We start from the raw sequence: 16,589 nt of genomic DNA, 5'->3' as shown, positions 1-16,589 counted from the left end.
CATAGAACAAGCCCAACTACAAAAACCCATCTCCTCTTCCTTCTCCTCCTCCCCCATTTGGTACCACAACTCTATCACTCACAACATTTTCACTAACTCTTTCCAAAACAATTCTTTTCTTTTCCCTAACATGGCCAGATCACAACAGCGATACCGAGGTGTCCGACAAAGGCATTGGGGCTCTTGGGTCTCCGAAATTCGACACCCCATATTGTAAGTGCCCCTTTTGTTTTCACTCCCATGCACATTTCACTTCCTTCTAAATAGCCATTAACAATAAACAGGGTCTAGCACCAAGAACTAATCTCTTAGACCATGATGAACCAACCTTCCAATATCTGTTAAAAAATGTTTGTATTTAGTATGTGACAGTATCTCGAACATGATTGATTTAAACTTGTTTGTTTCTTATGTACAGGAAAACTAGGATATGGCTAGGAACTTTTGAAACTGCTGAGGATGCTGCTAGAGCCTATGATGAAGCGGCAAGGCTAATGTGTGGCACAAGAGCAAGAACAAACTTCCCTTACAACCCAAATGCATCTCAGTCATCATCTTCGAAGCTTCTCTCAGCAACTTTAACTGCAAAGCTGCATAGGTGCTACATGGCTTCTTTGCAAATGACAAGGCCATCACTACCAGAGCCTCAGAGAGTGGCTTCACCAAATGTCATCACCTCTACAAGTAACTTCTCCTTAAAGAGTAACGAAACTAAAACAATGTTGCCACAAAAGAGACAAAAGGAGGAGCAAGAAGTAGAGAATTGGGTTCTGAAGAAGGTTAAGGTGGAGAGGACTCAACAGTTCAAGCCTCTTGAAGAGGACCACATTGAGCAAATGATAGAGGAGTTGCTGCATTATGGCACTATTGAGCTGTGCTCTGTGATTCCCCACCACAGGCTCTTTTAATTCATAATAACTTTTAAGCATTGAGCAAGAATTTTTACTTTGTTGTTAGTTGTTCACATTCTTATTCTGCTAATTAACTAATTCACTTGGACAATTTCAGGCTCTGTTATTACTATTATTATGAAGTGCTTTAGGTGGTAGACTAGACTAGAATATATGTTCCAAGTAACTCTTTGGACAATGGTGTATGTATAGCCAGCCAATCATGTTGAAATTGTCTTTGTCTTGTTCTCAATCTCAATTTGCATTTGTAGTTGCGGAATCAGTCTCTTATCTGAAATCATAAAATAGAAACCAATTTTCAGAGATCAAAATAATTAGTTGCAATAGTAACTAAAGTAGTGACTATTTTAGAAATTAAACAAAAAAATTGGTTTCTAAATTAATTTATATTATTGTTAAATAGTTTCTAAATTGGTATCTAATTAGCGATCAATGTTTTAACCACCAATTATTTAGTTTCTAAATTTGGTCTCTAAAACCTTGGTTGCTAATTAGATACCAATTTAGAAACTATTTAACAATAATATAAACTAATTTAGAAACCAATTTTTTGTTTAGTTTCTAAAATGGTCTCTAATTTAGTTATTATTGCAACTAATTATTTTGGTCTCTAAAAATTAATTTCTATTTTATGATTTTCTTGTAGTGGACTTTAGACAACTGTCTTCACCAATCCTTTATTTCAAACATGTAGTTTTATGCACTGACATTGCTCTTAATTCTAACACAAGTATTTGAAAATAAAATGTTCCTCTGAATTTATCACAAATAAAATGTTACTCTATGCAGAATGTAGAAAAACTAAGAATCACTCTTTCTGTATTCAAATAATTGGCACTCCTGGAGAAACCTTATTGTACTGCTACGGGCCGAATGGTCCAAGATATGTCAATTACCCGCCAACCGAAACATATGGAATTGAATATATTAATTAAAACGTGTATTAACAGTAATTAAAGTCATACAAAAGTTAATTGTGTTAAGCAAATTGATGTAGGCTAAGAGTAATGAGATCCATCAAATATTTATACTATAAATATGTATAATAACTAAATCAAAGATACATAATTATATAATAATTCGTTAATTATATTCGAATACTCAGTTGAACATTACAAAACCTTTTGTAAGTACATTCTTGACCGAATTCCAAAAGTTCAAACGCTAGGAAAGGAAGAAGATGGAAGGAAAAAAAAGTGAATTGTTCAAACAAAAAGTTTTTATCTGTGAAACTTATGTTTTTAGGATTTTATTGTGTAAGGGGTAGGTTAAATTTATCTGTGAAACATCCCTGATTTAAAATGTTTAAATGAATAGGTTAATCAAGTGTTTATTAATTTTATTTATAGATTCTTCTGCAAAATTTTGTTGGAATAACTTTATTTTATAAGTTAAAAGTTATTAAATTATAATAAATAAATTTGTGTTCGAGGCTATAAACCACTCTTTTAAATTCAAATAATTAACTTCACAAAGATATTTTTTTTTTTTTTTTAAATTTTCAATTGTGCATTGCTAAGCCATTTGTGGTTTAGGTTGACATAATCGAATTAAATATTGACTAAATCAACCTCATAATTGATTGAAAATATATGCACTTTTACTATCCTCAATGAGTTAGTTTTGGTAGTCCATCTTGAAAGGTAGCATCACATAAGTTTTTCTTTATATTATTAACGAGTCTGAAGTTATTTTTAATTTAATTAATTTTAGCACCATACATTAGATGAGGTGCAATATGCATTATTATAGATTATGAACTAAATAATGAATATCATGTCTATAGATGAGGTGCAATATGTATTATTAGAGATTGAACACTAATGAGATATGAAACAATTACATTACTTTCAATAGAAAGAATTTTGTTAGATCTTTCCCTTATATATTAATTTCTTATCTTTATTCCATCTTAAAACTCAAACTTGAATTTTTAGTTTTTTTTTCCTATATACATCTTATCAACTAGAAATAAGAACAATTAATAGTATATAAGTGAATATAAACTCACCTTATAAACAACTTTTATAGAGATGAGCTAGACTTAAAATTCACTTTTTAATATCATCGTGAAAGTTTATTATCAAACCATCCACTGTCAAGTCATTATCCAACTATCTATCTATAAATATATAGTTACACTTACGAGTTTACACTCATATCTCGACATAAAAAAATGTGTTGAAGATCTCATATTAACTAGAGATAAAGATATTTAATAATATATTAGTAAGTATAAATATAATTTTTTAAGTCCAATTATAAATATACAAACTCCACTTTTTTTTAGGTAGTGTACCCAAAGCCCATTTAGCGAGACAATGGGGAGAAGCTAACACTATTCAATTGTTTTCGAAGGGTATGTCCAGGAAGCAAAGCAGTTTTGACTTGCAAATGGAAATAAATGATTACTGTTGCAGTGTTGGATGGAATTTGGAAAAGAACAGAACATTTATTTATTTTTTACTTTGTTGGCCTTTGTTGCTTTTAGAAAGAATGGACACTGAATAAAATCTAGTGGATGTTCTAATGATTTATGCATGGCCCCATTTGTGTCACAAAGGCCTTTCAATGTTCATTTTTAAAGCTCCTTTAATTTTGTTATTGTTTGCACAAACTCATTGCATCTTCATCATCGTGGTCATGCGGAGTTTGGCATATCAATAATTATTTATTTATTTCAATTTACCAATGTCACACGTCAAATTAATATAATTAGCCTCTAAATTTACCATGTTTCATAGAGATTGAAATGTAAAAGCAGACAACTCTGTTTCCTCGTAGAAATAGAAGAATTAATATAAAGTTTTCTCCTTTTGGTTAAAGGGTTATGTTTCTATCTCAAATTCGTTGGATACCATTTTTGGAGTTAATCACCATATTCGAGGTATTATCTGTTTTAAAGTCATTATTTCATCACGATTTTGTTCTCTTGAAAGGCGTATCGGAAAATGAAGGGAGAAAAGTGTATTTAAATCATTAACCTTAACTTCTAAGCAATATGAGACTATATTGACATATCGGAATAAGTCTTCTAGTCGAATTTTAAGAAGAATGGAAAAATCTTAGGAGAATTAATTAACAGAACTATATTCCCATATTGTTACTGTGTTGCTGCAGTTAAAGGAACTCAGTATCCAAACAAGACTCTTTGAAAGTGATCAAACTCAGGGATGAAAATGATAGTGGTACCAAACTCACTGAATCAATTTAGTAATCCTGAAAGGGAGACATTGTTGTCATTAATTTGTACAGTGGTGGGGGATTTTACATTTATGTGTTTCAGTTTGGGAATAAGTCATTTTCATGACACATCTCCTGCAACTTTAATCAGCTTTGAGTTGTGTAAGATTTGTTAGATATCCTCATGTTAGCTAAAGCTTAATCAACTTTAGTTTAGTAGAACATAATTATTATGCAATTCTAATCTTTGCAATAATTAAGCTTTAATGGTATTGCACACAAAGTTGTTTTGGTTGGTAGAATTTTGAGAATATTTTTTATGATCCTATGGGTTAATGTAGGTTTATCTTCCTTTATGCAAATGTTTCTTTATTATTTATTGTGTATTTAATGAAAATAAATTGTTTCCTTTAGTATTAAGATTTATTTGAAGTAATTGAAATTGTATAATTATGAAACATTATTTTTTTATATCATTAAAAAATTCTTTATTTTTGTCTCATTGTATTCCAATAAATTCGTATTCCATTAAACTCTATTTTATTTAGAAGTGTGTAGTAACCAACTAAACAAAAATATAAAATATAAGTTAATATAAGTTTGATTATGATTATACTTGTTCTTATTATTCCAAAAAGGAATTAGAAGAGTTTCAAAATATAAAAGAAAAACTTATCTATAAATAGAGTTTTGTCACATTTACATTTTTTAAGATAAAACTGTGATCTCCGAATCTAATAATATCATCCTAATAAACTTAATATCATAATAATACTCCTATCCAAAAAGTTTACTAATAGTTAACTTGATATTCATAATCTTTAAAATTTTCCTCATCATGATTACTTCTTTACTGGATAAGGTAAGAATTTTTCCCAACATATAATAAAAAAAGGATAAAATTACACAATCAAGTTGGCTAGCTAAGAGAGAGATTGCAAAACTATGATGAATAGTTTCTATCCTTTTTATATTTTAATTAATAGGTTATTGCCTTCTGAGAATACACAAAAGTATCTGGCTTTTTTTCCTAAGGAAAAGAAATTAAAAATAAATAAATTTAAACATTTTACATGCATCATTACAATAGGGGGGTGTTTAAATAATTGTCATTGTTATGTTATGGATTTTAATTTATTCAAGCATAGTGTAGTCTGTTTCTAGCACTTGGTTTAAATCTTAGATTTATTTCATAGTATTCCTACATTGAGGTCTCACAGGGTTGAAGATCACTTAAAGATTAATGTGGGAGGTTTGTGAATTTTGGTGTCGCATATCTATCACTGAAACTTCATGATTGTTCACCTGTTTTGGCATTGATTTTGTTCCCCACAACCATCAAATAACAAAGCTGTTTTAGCCTCATTATTTTGTTTTACTTTTGAATCAATAAAGTTGGTTTAATCACGTGGTATATGTTAGTGAGTTTTTCATTATTAACAATTTGAATCTTGTGACATAGAGAGACACTTTAAGATTCATGTGATCCTCCACTCCACATTCCTCATTTCACAGTACACATAAGTCCAACAATTACTAAACATGGGGTCAAATTTATTCTTCATCAGATAAAAATAGGAGGAACCAGATGGTAAAATGCTTTGCCTTTATGGCAAACATAGTACTATGTTGAGATTCATGCTGATTAGCTTAGTTAATCACTGGTGCATGGGTTCATATGCTTGAATTGGACGCATTATGGCACTCTGACTTCTCATCATTACTGTCATTTTTGTGCTTGTTTTGTTCAGTAATTGAAGTCCAACTTTTATGCCCGATACAGCTACCTCTCTTTGCATATAGAATGGTCTTGATTTCATGAATATACAGAATTCACTTTCATGTTGGTCAGGTATTTTGGCTTCAAACTCATGGGAAGAAGACTAGAGAGAAATACAAAGAGTTTAGGTTCAATCTTGAAGTTTGAGGGAATTATGGATGTCTCTCCACATGAAAGCATACTCATTATGGATGTTATCCCATTTCCTTTTGCCCCACTTGACAATATTATCTAAAATGCTAATTTGAAAGTTAAATTTAAGGTTAATTTAGGTTTAAAGTCATTATCATAGCCGTTTAAAAGTCTATCATAACAAAAATTTATTAGGTTTATGAAATCACCACTACAAGAAAATCATCAAATAGAAACCAATTTTTAGATACCAAAATAATTAGTTGTAATAGTAACTAAATTAGAGACCATTGTAGAAACTAACAAAAAAATTGGTTTCTAAATTAGTTTATAGTATTGTTAAATAGTTTTTAAATTGGTATCTAATTAGCTACCAATATTTTAACTACCAATTATTTATATTCTAAATTTGGTAGCAAAAACATTGGTTGCTAATTAGATACCAATTTAAAAATCATCTAATCATATAATTTAGAAACAAAAATTTATTTAGTCCATAAAATGGTATCTAATTTAATCATTACAGCAACTAATTATTTTTTGTCTCTAAAATTGATTTCTATTTCATGATTTTCTTATTGTGATCTCTTATTGAATTATAAATATATCTTACACACAAATAGAGATTGTAGTATAAAGAAGATCCGTTAGATATCCTACATTGAATAAGGATAAAAATAGACCTTCCATAGAAAAAAAAAAGCTCTGAAATCATGGTGTTATGTGAGATAATTATACATAAAACCCCTCCCAAATGTACAAGATTATTTAGATTTTGTAAGAGGTGTATTATTTATTTTGCTGGTGCCTTGGATCTAGTGAGTGATGCATAAATCCAAAAGGGATAAACGTTTTGTCAGAAGTGAAAGAAAAAGGAAAAGGTTGGTTTGCCTACTCTGCTAAAAAGCCAAAATAGTTTCTTCAAGCAGTTATACAACATGGCAAGTTTTTCTTCACTTAGTTGTGTGGAAGATGATGTTTTAAGTCATTTGGGTCCATCTCACATGCATGAATTACTTTTAAAATATTTTTTTGACAAATAGGTGAAAAAGAAATATCTTATGAAGAATTATTAAACTCCTAAGGAATATAATTTCAAGATTTTTTTTTCTTTATTAAATAAGTTTAATTTTGATTTACATTTATCAAAATAGTTAAATTTTAAAAAACTACACAAATGAGTAATTCCTATCTTAAAACAGACTTTAAAAGTGAAGAAGCTATGTTTTTTAGGGTTTAGGTTTTAAAATGAAGAAGTTACCGTTTTCAAATACATTTTTAGATCAACTAGGAAAAAATATTGTTTTAAAATACTTTAGAAAAGTCGTATGTGAATTTTTTTTTTCATTTTTATGTTTTTGAAAACTTTTATATCGTTTTTTTTTTATATTTTTAAATTTTTTTAAATATTTTGATTAATGAATTTTTAAAAAATTTATGTTTACTTTTTTTTTTATTTTGAGATTTTTAATAATTTGGTTAATAAATTAAAATAATTTTTTTAATTTTTTATAGTTTTTGAAGTTTCTTTTGTTTTTTTTAACAATAGCAATAACTCATCTTAGTAAATGATAAAATCAAATAGAAGGTACTTAGATGAAAAACAAATACTGAAAACTCAATAAAGTAATTTTTTTAATTCAATTATAGTAAATTTATAATGTACTTAAAATTTAATTAAAAAAAATAAGCCTAATGAATAGTTTGGTGTTGGAGGGAAAGAAAGAAAAATGTATTTGGTAGGTAAAAAAACGCGTAAGCCTCATATCTTTTTTTAAATATGAGAAGAAAGAGGGACTTATACTGTACTTTGTAAAACAATATTAATTTTTAAAAAAAAATATTATGTTCTGTAGCATATTTTCAGTTTTAAAACATTTTATAATCCATTTTCTTTATTTTTTCAGTTTTATCATAAACCAATATTAAATAAACAAACAAAAGTAATAATAAAATTAATTTCTCTTCTGTCAAATAACCTTCATTTTCATTTTATTTTTCATCTATTTTTCTTTGTTCTTCTTTTTTTCTTCACTTATTTATTTACGAACAGAGCAAACGTATGGAATACTTCATGATTTACAAAATAATTTTGCACAATGTAAAAATATTAATTATTAGCCCTTTATTATTACTTTATAATATAGAGCTATGAATAGGGGAATATAATAGAGACACTACGATGTGAATGTGAGTTTGAGTAAAACCTAATCAAACTTTTGAGTGTACAATAATAGCTATGCAAACTGCGTAGGGTGCTGACACTGACACCATTTTAAAAATAATTATTGGAGTACTATTTTTATAATTATTGGAGTATTATTTTTTATAATTATTGGAGTATTATTTTTATAATTATTGGAGTATTATTATTTTTTTGCTGAATTCTTGGAGTACTGTATAGTGACTGTAACTAAATGAGTATTTGAGTAAAATGAAGCTATAGATAGATAAAATCCTAATCATTTTTTATATGTTATGTGTGGTTGTCAAATACTGCAATATAAATTATTCTACAAGTCATTAATTATTTCCAATTTTTAATTAGATCTTTGTATTTATTTTTAAATTGGATTCTTTCGTTGTTTAATTTCTGTAACAAAAAATTAAAATCGGAGTTAATTATGTAGGTTTTAAACAAGATTCATGTAAGATGAAACATAGAGACACCTATAAAAAAGATATTTAAGTTAAACAGATCTACGTAAGATAAAAATATTGGTTAAAAAACCTAATTAAGAATATCGATGTGAAGTGTAAGTACTCAGTGCAAATGTTAAATTTATGTGATTTTGTTTAGTGGTAGTTTGACGAAAGAATTCAATTAAAAATTTAAAACAAGTTTAAGAACTTAATTATAAATAATTTAGAAACCCAATTGAATCCACTGTTAAATAATTTAGGATCTATGGGTAACTTATGAAATGCAAAACACTTTCTTCCTTAATTTCCGTACGTTCTTATCTCACTTCTTAAATTTTTATATTCCAAAAATATTTTTTTAATATTTTGAATTATATAAAAAAAAATTTAATTTGTAATTAGCTTTCGGATTATGTAATCCAAAATCCTTTTATAAAATACCTGATTAGCTTTTGGATTACATATTTTAGAAGTTTTTTTTTTTTAATATGAGATTAGCTTTCAAATTATATAATCTAAATTTTCTTTTTTAAATATATGATTAGCTTTCGGATTATATAATCTGTAAGTCTTTTCTGGATATGAGATTAACTTCTAGATTATGTAATCCAGAATATATCCAGATTACATAATAATCCATAGATTTATCTAAAATCCAAAAAAAGACTTATGGAATTTATAAAGATAAAAAACACTTCCGAATCAGAAAACATCTTTCAGATTATATACGGGTAGCACAAAATGGATAAAATGATATTTTCACATTTAATATGTGGTGGCACAAGAAGAAGAGATGGAGGTGCAGGAAGAAGCAGTCAATGAACAAACATATAACTTATATGGGCTTAAGATTTTAGGCCCAAATCATTATGCTGCATGACCCTCACAAAGAAAAATGAACCCACCTACTTAATAGGCCTGAATTAGGGAAATCCCTTAGTTATTTAGCCATTTGTAATTTTTCTTCTGCATGGAGGGATTTCCCTGAAGAATTAAAATATATTTAAATATTTTAAATTATAGCTTATATATATATATATATATAAAAGAGTAAAAACTCATAATATAATCGTTTGAAGGCCTCATGATATAAACTTTTTTCGTGTTATAATCAATTAACTAAGCAAGCACAACGCAGTCACACTCCTGAACAATACTAAACCATGAAACTAAATTAAATTATAATAATTAAACTGTATAGATAATTTATATTAATTACCAACCTCAAAAATAGTTTGTAGTTCCTAACTTGTTTAAATATACAATATATTAAAACTATTACAAATTAATATTTAACTTCTCTTGGTATCCATAAATTTGTTTAGATCTTGATTTACAATTATTTTTAGTTGTAAGCATTTGAAATTCTATATTTTTCATGCGAATTGAAACATTGTTAAAAAAATAGTTAAATAATAGTAATGTTTCATAACATGTTTCATCCAATTGTTATGTCAGTTATAGAATTGATATAGAAAATATATTTTAATCATCATAAAAAGTAATTTTTTTTATAGCAGTACTACCATGTACCCTAATTTCTATGCACTTATAATCTAGATCTTAAATAATCTTAGAGAACATATCTACTCCACAAAATTAATCTAACAAATCAATAATTATAGTATTTATTATTTATAATCAACTTATTCAACTACTTATAATCAATGCATTATCTAAATAACAAGTCTTTTTTTTATTAACAAATTTGGCATAAAAAGAATCCATTTTTATCCTTGATTGCGTACAATACCTATTTATATGTACCCTTCGTATCTAAAACATTTAAAAAATAATTGTTCTTAAGTTTGAAATGTTCTTAAGATTTCAACTTAATCATTCTGAATTATTGAACCCCAAATATGGCTTCTTTTTACCATCTTAAACAGTTTTTCTTTCAATATAAGAATTTTATAAAAATTACACTTTTGTAATTTTTTTTATATACTTCAATGCAAGTACAACCTTTACAATATAAAAAAAATAAATCTTATAATCTAAAATATTAGGTTTAAGTCTCTCACATATCACGTGAATATCAACATCAACATCTTCCATTAATTTTTTTTATAAGTTAAAGATATTAAGCTTAACTGCTTGTCTGTTCCCGAAGAAAAAAAAATAGTATTTACTGTATATAAAGAAAACTCGAAAATAAAATGTCAAAAACACAATAAAAAACTGTTATCACCTTTAAACTTTTTTCATATTGAAAAAGTGGTTTGCAAAAAAAATAAAAATATATATATATATATAAAAAAAATTTAAAAAAATATATAATTTATTCTGTTACTCCTTTTTATTTAAACTTAAGTTATTATTTTTTATTTAAACTGAAATTACAATCTAAACGTAAAAGATATAATCAAAAATTGAAAAAAAAAAAAATTAATTATAATATATAATAAATTATATATTATTATAATATATAATCAATTATACTCTAATTGATTATAAATTATTATGACATATAATTGATCATATATATAACATAATCAATTATCTACATAATTTAACATATAATCGATTATATTATATATATAATTGATTATATATTATAATATAATGTATAATTAATTTTATATAATTAAATATAGTAATATAATATAATAAAATAATATTTGAAAAATAAAAATATTAATACTAAATAAGTTTATGTTATAAAAATATATAGTAAATACATGTAAAAAGTTTTTTCAATCCTCAAGTCTTTTTCAGTATTCGAAAATAATAAATATTATATATATATATATATATATATTTATTATTTTGACATTCAACTTGTTTAAAAGTCATATTAGACTTATTTTTCACTGTACATGGATTCAATATACATTCAGTTATGATATCAAGATTGTCTCGATTTTCTTATAGTAGGAGCATACACACGACAAGGTATTTATTAAGAACATATTCATATGGATTTGGGTTTCTCGTGATTTTTATAATATACTCATTACTAAAAATATAACATAATTCTATTATGCCTTTTTTAAATGGATAAGAAATTAAAGTGATTTTTTAAAATGTAACATTTTGTTTATTAATTCTTTAATCAACAGGATGCTATTATAATTAAACCGTGAAAATGGAAAACAAAAGCACAAGTAAACTCTTTGTAATACATTTTCAATTTCTTAAAGTCACCTGTCTTGAAGAGAGTAAAAATTTTTAAGGTTGAAAGTCAATTGACATAAGAGAAAAACGTATTTAAGATATATTAATAATAAAGTTGTTCTTATTATTATTATTGAAACATAATATTTTTTTAAAAAAATGACATGATTTGTAACAAAAGAAATATATATATATATATATATATATATATTTTAATAATATTTTTTTCTCATATTTTTATATTTTTTTAATAATATTTTTTTTTATATAATAGTAAATGATGGTTGATATTTAAAGTGTTAGAAATGTAAATTACATAATGATCCTAACATCAAAACTTTTATTTAAAAAAATTTTTGTTTACATAATTATTCCATAAAATCCAGATCGATATCATCATAAATGAATTGGTAGATTGGACTGAATTAATGGTCATATTATGGATTTGATTGGGTACAACTCATCAGTCATATCATAGGAAAACTTAGTAATACGAGTTAGTTAACTTAAAAAATAATTTACAAAATTTGTATATTAAAAAACAATTTTTTCCTTTTTAAATTTTTTTTTATAAAATTTTGAATTATTTATCATTTTTTAGAATAATTTAAGATAAAAATGTAAATTTAAATTGAATTTGTTAAATTGTATAGATATATAATATTTTTTTGTTATAGGATAATCCAACCATTAGGATCTTTTGATAGATAAGATAATTACAATATATTTTATGTTACGCGAATATGATATCATGAACTAGTTATCTCATAATTTTCTATTTCGAGAATATAAATGAGTTAAATTTAAAAAGATATGATAAATACTCTCTTTTCGTATCTCCCCTCTCTACACATAAATTATGACAATATTTAAAATGATTTTTTTATTATTAAAAATTCACAATATTAATTTTACAAAACCGACATAATTTATTTAAAATTTTATAAAAAAAAGTACCTACATAAATAAAAAAAAATTGTGTTTTGCTAACATCAATTTATATGATATTGTATATCATAATGTTTATTAAAACATACCATCTTATAAAAATGATTATACAAATAAAATTTGATATAATTTAGTTTAAGTTATTTTTTTAATTTTCATAATTTGTAAAAAATATAAATTAAAATTCAATTTTAGAAAAATAGATATTAAAATATTAAATAATAAATAAAATTAAAAATTAAAATAATAAATATAAAACTAATTAACTTCCGATGATTTATTTTAATATGCTTATATTTAACGATATTTTTATTTATTTATTAATTGAAATTTATAATAATTTTAATTTTAATTTAAAAATTAGTTTAACTTTAATTTACATTTTCCAAATCTTTTTTAAATTAAATTATTTTTAAAAATTAATTTTTTAAATATATTAATATAAAATTAAATTTATTCTATTACATCAATCAAGCTTTCTTTCCACTTAACATTTTTGCTTCTCTCAACCAAACAATATCAATTTTCACTTTAATTTCTTCTTCTTTTCTTACCTTTTCCACTCCCTCCTTTATCGAAACAAATGTTAAACCATGATTTCAATTGTTATTGAAAAATATCTCTCTATATATAATATAAGATGGTTGGTCTTTGAAAGAGAATGTATGTTTGAGAGAAAAAAAAAAAAAAAGATAGAGACTCTAGATAGCAATCTTGTGCTGTAAAGTTGAAAAAATAATCCATAGGAATACGTGGTGGAGGTTACATGGAGATAAGAGATTGGTCCACGTGCACCTAATTTGATTGGATTGTCCAATTAGCAACGTATAATTTGTTGTTTTAATTAATAAATAGACCACGTAGCCAAATGAAATTCATATAAACTGCTAATTATTGACCAAGTAAAATTTTGAGTCTCTACCAAAATTGCTGGCAGACAACCATTTGTTTTGTTTTGTTTTATTTAGTGTTCACAAGACTAACAGAACAAGAATCATGATCCCAAAAACAATTCATGTGGTCCACACCACCAACGACACGCCCGTTAGCCAACTCAACTGTCAACTGCTTCTTCCAATGGAATGCATTGCAATGCAATTCTTCTGTACTTTCCAATCTCTGAATTTAACTATTTTTCATTTCTTGGGTGAAACTCTTTGCTGGTGGGAAAGTTAAACCAAAAGGGTGTTGGATTACGTTGAGTTTTCAACTAATGTTAGCAGTTCAATTGAATGGAATAATTGATTCTGGGTGGACTAGGTCAACCAACTTGATGGTTTTGTCTTGGTCACACAAGGGCTACTACTACCTCACCTGCCATATTTGCAAATGCATCAAGAACAGAAAGAAGAACAGGTCCTACCTCACATGTCATTTGGTCCAACACTTGGAATGCACACCACCACTACCATTCCAATCAAAACACAACTGCTAAGTAAGCACATCCAGATGGGAAAACTACCATTAATCAATCATAAGACCAAATTGTTTGATTCAACACATTTCTGTACCTTAATTTGTTCAGTACCATGTTAATTGCAGCTAACTTATTAAACACAAGATATACCAATTTAGTCTCACAGATTAAAGAATCAAAATTACAAACTGGACAAATTCACCGATTGATTGAGAGGGTTTTGAAGTAACAACAAACTGAAAGCAATTGGTTCAATGAAGCAGGACTGAATCAATTTGATTCTGGACTGCTGAGTTACAGAAAGAATTTACATTACATGGCAACAAGTTCCACATAAAACCAGATACCAGATGCAAAGAAAAAACAAAAAAAAGAATCCCCAATTCACAACAGAGCTGCTGAATCTACTTCATCTCTGAGATCTGTTATGAAATTGGAATCTGTTGATAGATTCTGACATGCTTATACATTCTAATTGGGTTTATTGAAGCTCTAGGAATGTATGTATGTAGTAGTATGTATGTCCACGGAACAAATGGGTTAGTGGGGGAAATATCAAACATGTATTATGTAATCTGAATTGTAATGAGTTAGCGACAGAGAGCAGAGAAAAAGGCAATCCAAAATTCCAACAGTACCAATTTCAGTTCTTCAGCGTTTCCAAGCGTAAACGAGCAAAGAAAACCCAACGGGAACAACCAATTCATTCTCCTCCACACTGGACCATTCCAACACAGAGGAGCTTCCACCGAAGGACCCACCAGAGGAAGAAACCGAGGAAGAAGACCAAGTCTTGCCCCATTCACAAACCCCCAAATTCCACAACCCCGCCAAGTTCCTATCAGCGACCGCTTCCTCCTCCTCCTCCTCGAACTTGAACATGAAAATGGCGTGCGCGTCGGCGTTGTTCTTGTCGAAGAACCAGTTGTAAAGGTCCCACGAGATTTGCACGTGCACGCCGTCGACAACTACGCGCTCATTGCCGCGAAACTTCCACTTGAGGCGCTTAATCTGCAGCACCTTCTCCCCGTCCACGCTGAACGAGAGTTTGGAGTGGTCCCTGAAGCCGCAATCGATCTGAATCTCACGCGCCCGGCCGCCGAACGTGGCGCGCGTGGAGTAGACGCGGTCGGCGAAGACGTGCTCTTTCTTGAGGAGGAGCAGTTGCGGCGTGGTGGGGTGGTAGGCGCGGGACTTCGAATACGCGTCTCTGGCGGCGTCGCCAAGGAGGAGGCTCATGTGGTTGTTGACCACAAGGGCCACGTAGAAACCCGAAACGGGTTCCGGGTTGGACCCGAATTTGGCCTTGGCAAAGTTCCAGAAGAGAACGGTGTCGGGGGCGAATTTCTTCACGCCGTGCTTTTTCCAGAAGACGAAGGGTCGTATGTGGAGGTGGAAGGAGATGGGGTCGAAAGATTGGCGGTGGAGTTGAATGTGGAGGGAGCGACCCACTACCGAGCGTGACCACGTGAGGGACACAGGACCTGTGTCTGTGTGGTAGATTGTGAGGTTTGAGATGGTGGAGTGCGGCGGCGGCGGCGGAGGAGGAGGCGGAGGAAGATCGGTGGTGGGGGAGGGGCGGAAGCAGGAAGGAAAAGGGGAAGATGACATTGTTTGTTATTGGGATTTGTGATAGTTTTGTTGATTTTGGTTCTTTTGAGGTTTGGGAGATGGCAGAAGAGGAAAGATGATTCTTTTTATTTATGCTTTGGTTTGTTGCATGTATGTTGATGTTGATGATAAAGTATAGGTATTAATAAAAAGAGAGTCTTAACTTATATCAACCCTACCAACAACTTCTTCTTCTTCTTCTCTACCGCCTTTGGAATTAGCAATTTGGATTGGACAACAAAATTCTATTTCCCACACTTTTCTCAAAACTAAAATACAAAACCCAAGTTCGTGTTGCACAACCCTGATGTGGGAAATCCATTCATTCATTCATGCATTCATCCTTCATTTTTTTAATGATAAAATTTAGAAAAATAGCAGAACTCTTCCACCAGATGACAAACTACAAGTATACCTAAAATTATGTACCAGTTTGCTTGTACCAGACTCACGATACCTGCTCTCGTGTACATTTTTTTTTTTAGTGCGAGGCTCTGCTTCCAAATTTCAACCTTTCTTTTCAAATTTTTAACCACAGTAACACTTCATCCTGTTCATAGTTCAAAGGTTGGTGGTTAAAAGTTATTGTACAAGTATTAAGTTACTTGTGTACTATTTATTTAGAAGTAATATATAGTTGTTCTTTAATTTAAAACTAATTTACTCTTTACTCCTTCCTTAAACATAAGCTTCTTAAATTTTTTATTTTTTTTATTTTTTATCGCTTAGTCAAAAGCATCAAACACTTAAATTAATTGAAAGAAGCTCGTTCAATGTATTTAATGAAAAATATTTGCAAAACTATTTTTAACGTTCTGTTTGTTTCAACTGATGGATTCCTTACGAC

The 16,589-nt window shown here is 28.3% G+C and overlaps 2 protein-coding genes across 2 annotated transcripts; one reads left to right on the top strand and one right to left on the bottom strand.

Annotated features, from left to right (window-relative positions):
• LOC137822715 (protein PPLZ02) lies at positions 1-1,173 on the top strand. The gene is made up of 2 exons (XM_068627662.2): positions 1-213; positions 419-1,173. The coding sequence occupies exons 1-2, from the start codon at positions 131-133 to the stop codon at positions 906-908; spliced, it is 573 nt and encodes a 190-aa protein (XP_068483763.2). The 5' UTR covers positions 1-130; the 3' UTR covers positions 909-1,173.
• A 13,184-nt stretch (positions 1,174-14,357) lies between these two features.
• Positions 14,358-16,139, bottom strand: LOC137821580 (uncharacterized). The gene has a single exon (XM_068626237.2). It carries the CDS (start codon positions 15,740-15,742, stop codon positions 14,783-14,785), a length of 960 nt encoding a protein of 319 aa, XP_068482338.1. The 5' UTR covers positions 15,743-16,139; the 3' UTR covers positions 14,358-14,782.
• Positions 16,140-16,589: the final 450 nt, after the last annotated feature.

The sequence above is a fragment of the Phaseolus vulgaris genome, chromosome 9 (genome assembly GCF_051622355.1).
Source record: "Phaseolus vulgaris cultivar YP4 chromosome 9, ASM5162235v1, whole genome shotgun sequence".
Classification (NCBI taxonomy): Eukaryota; Viridiplantae; Streptophyta; class Magnoliopsida; order Fabales; family Fabaceae; genus Phaseolus; species Phaseolus vulgaris.
Note: the sequence above shows the minus strand (reverse complement) of the source record. Positions and strands in the feature narration are given on the sequence as shown.

Excerpts from the sequence above, each read along its gene's own strand:
- LOC137822715 (XM_068627662.2), top strand. The coding sequence starts at position 131 with ATGGCCAGATCACAACAGCGATACCGAGGTGTCCGACAAAGGCATTGG. Across the intron at positions 214-418 it reads GAAATTCGACACCCCATATT|GAAAACTAGGATATGGCTAG; the intron begins GTAAGTGCCCCT and ends TCTTATGTACAG.
- LOC137821580 (XM_068626237.2), bottom strand. The coding sequence starts at position 15,742 with ATGTCATCTTCCCCTTTTCCTTCCTGCTTCCGCCCCTCCCCCACCACC.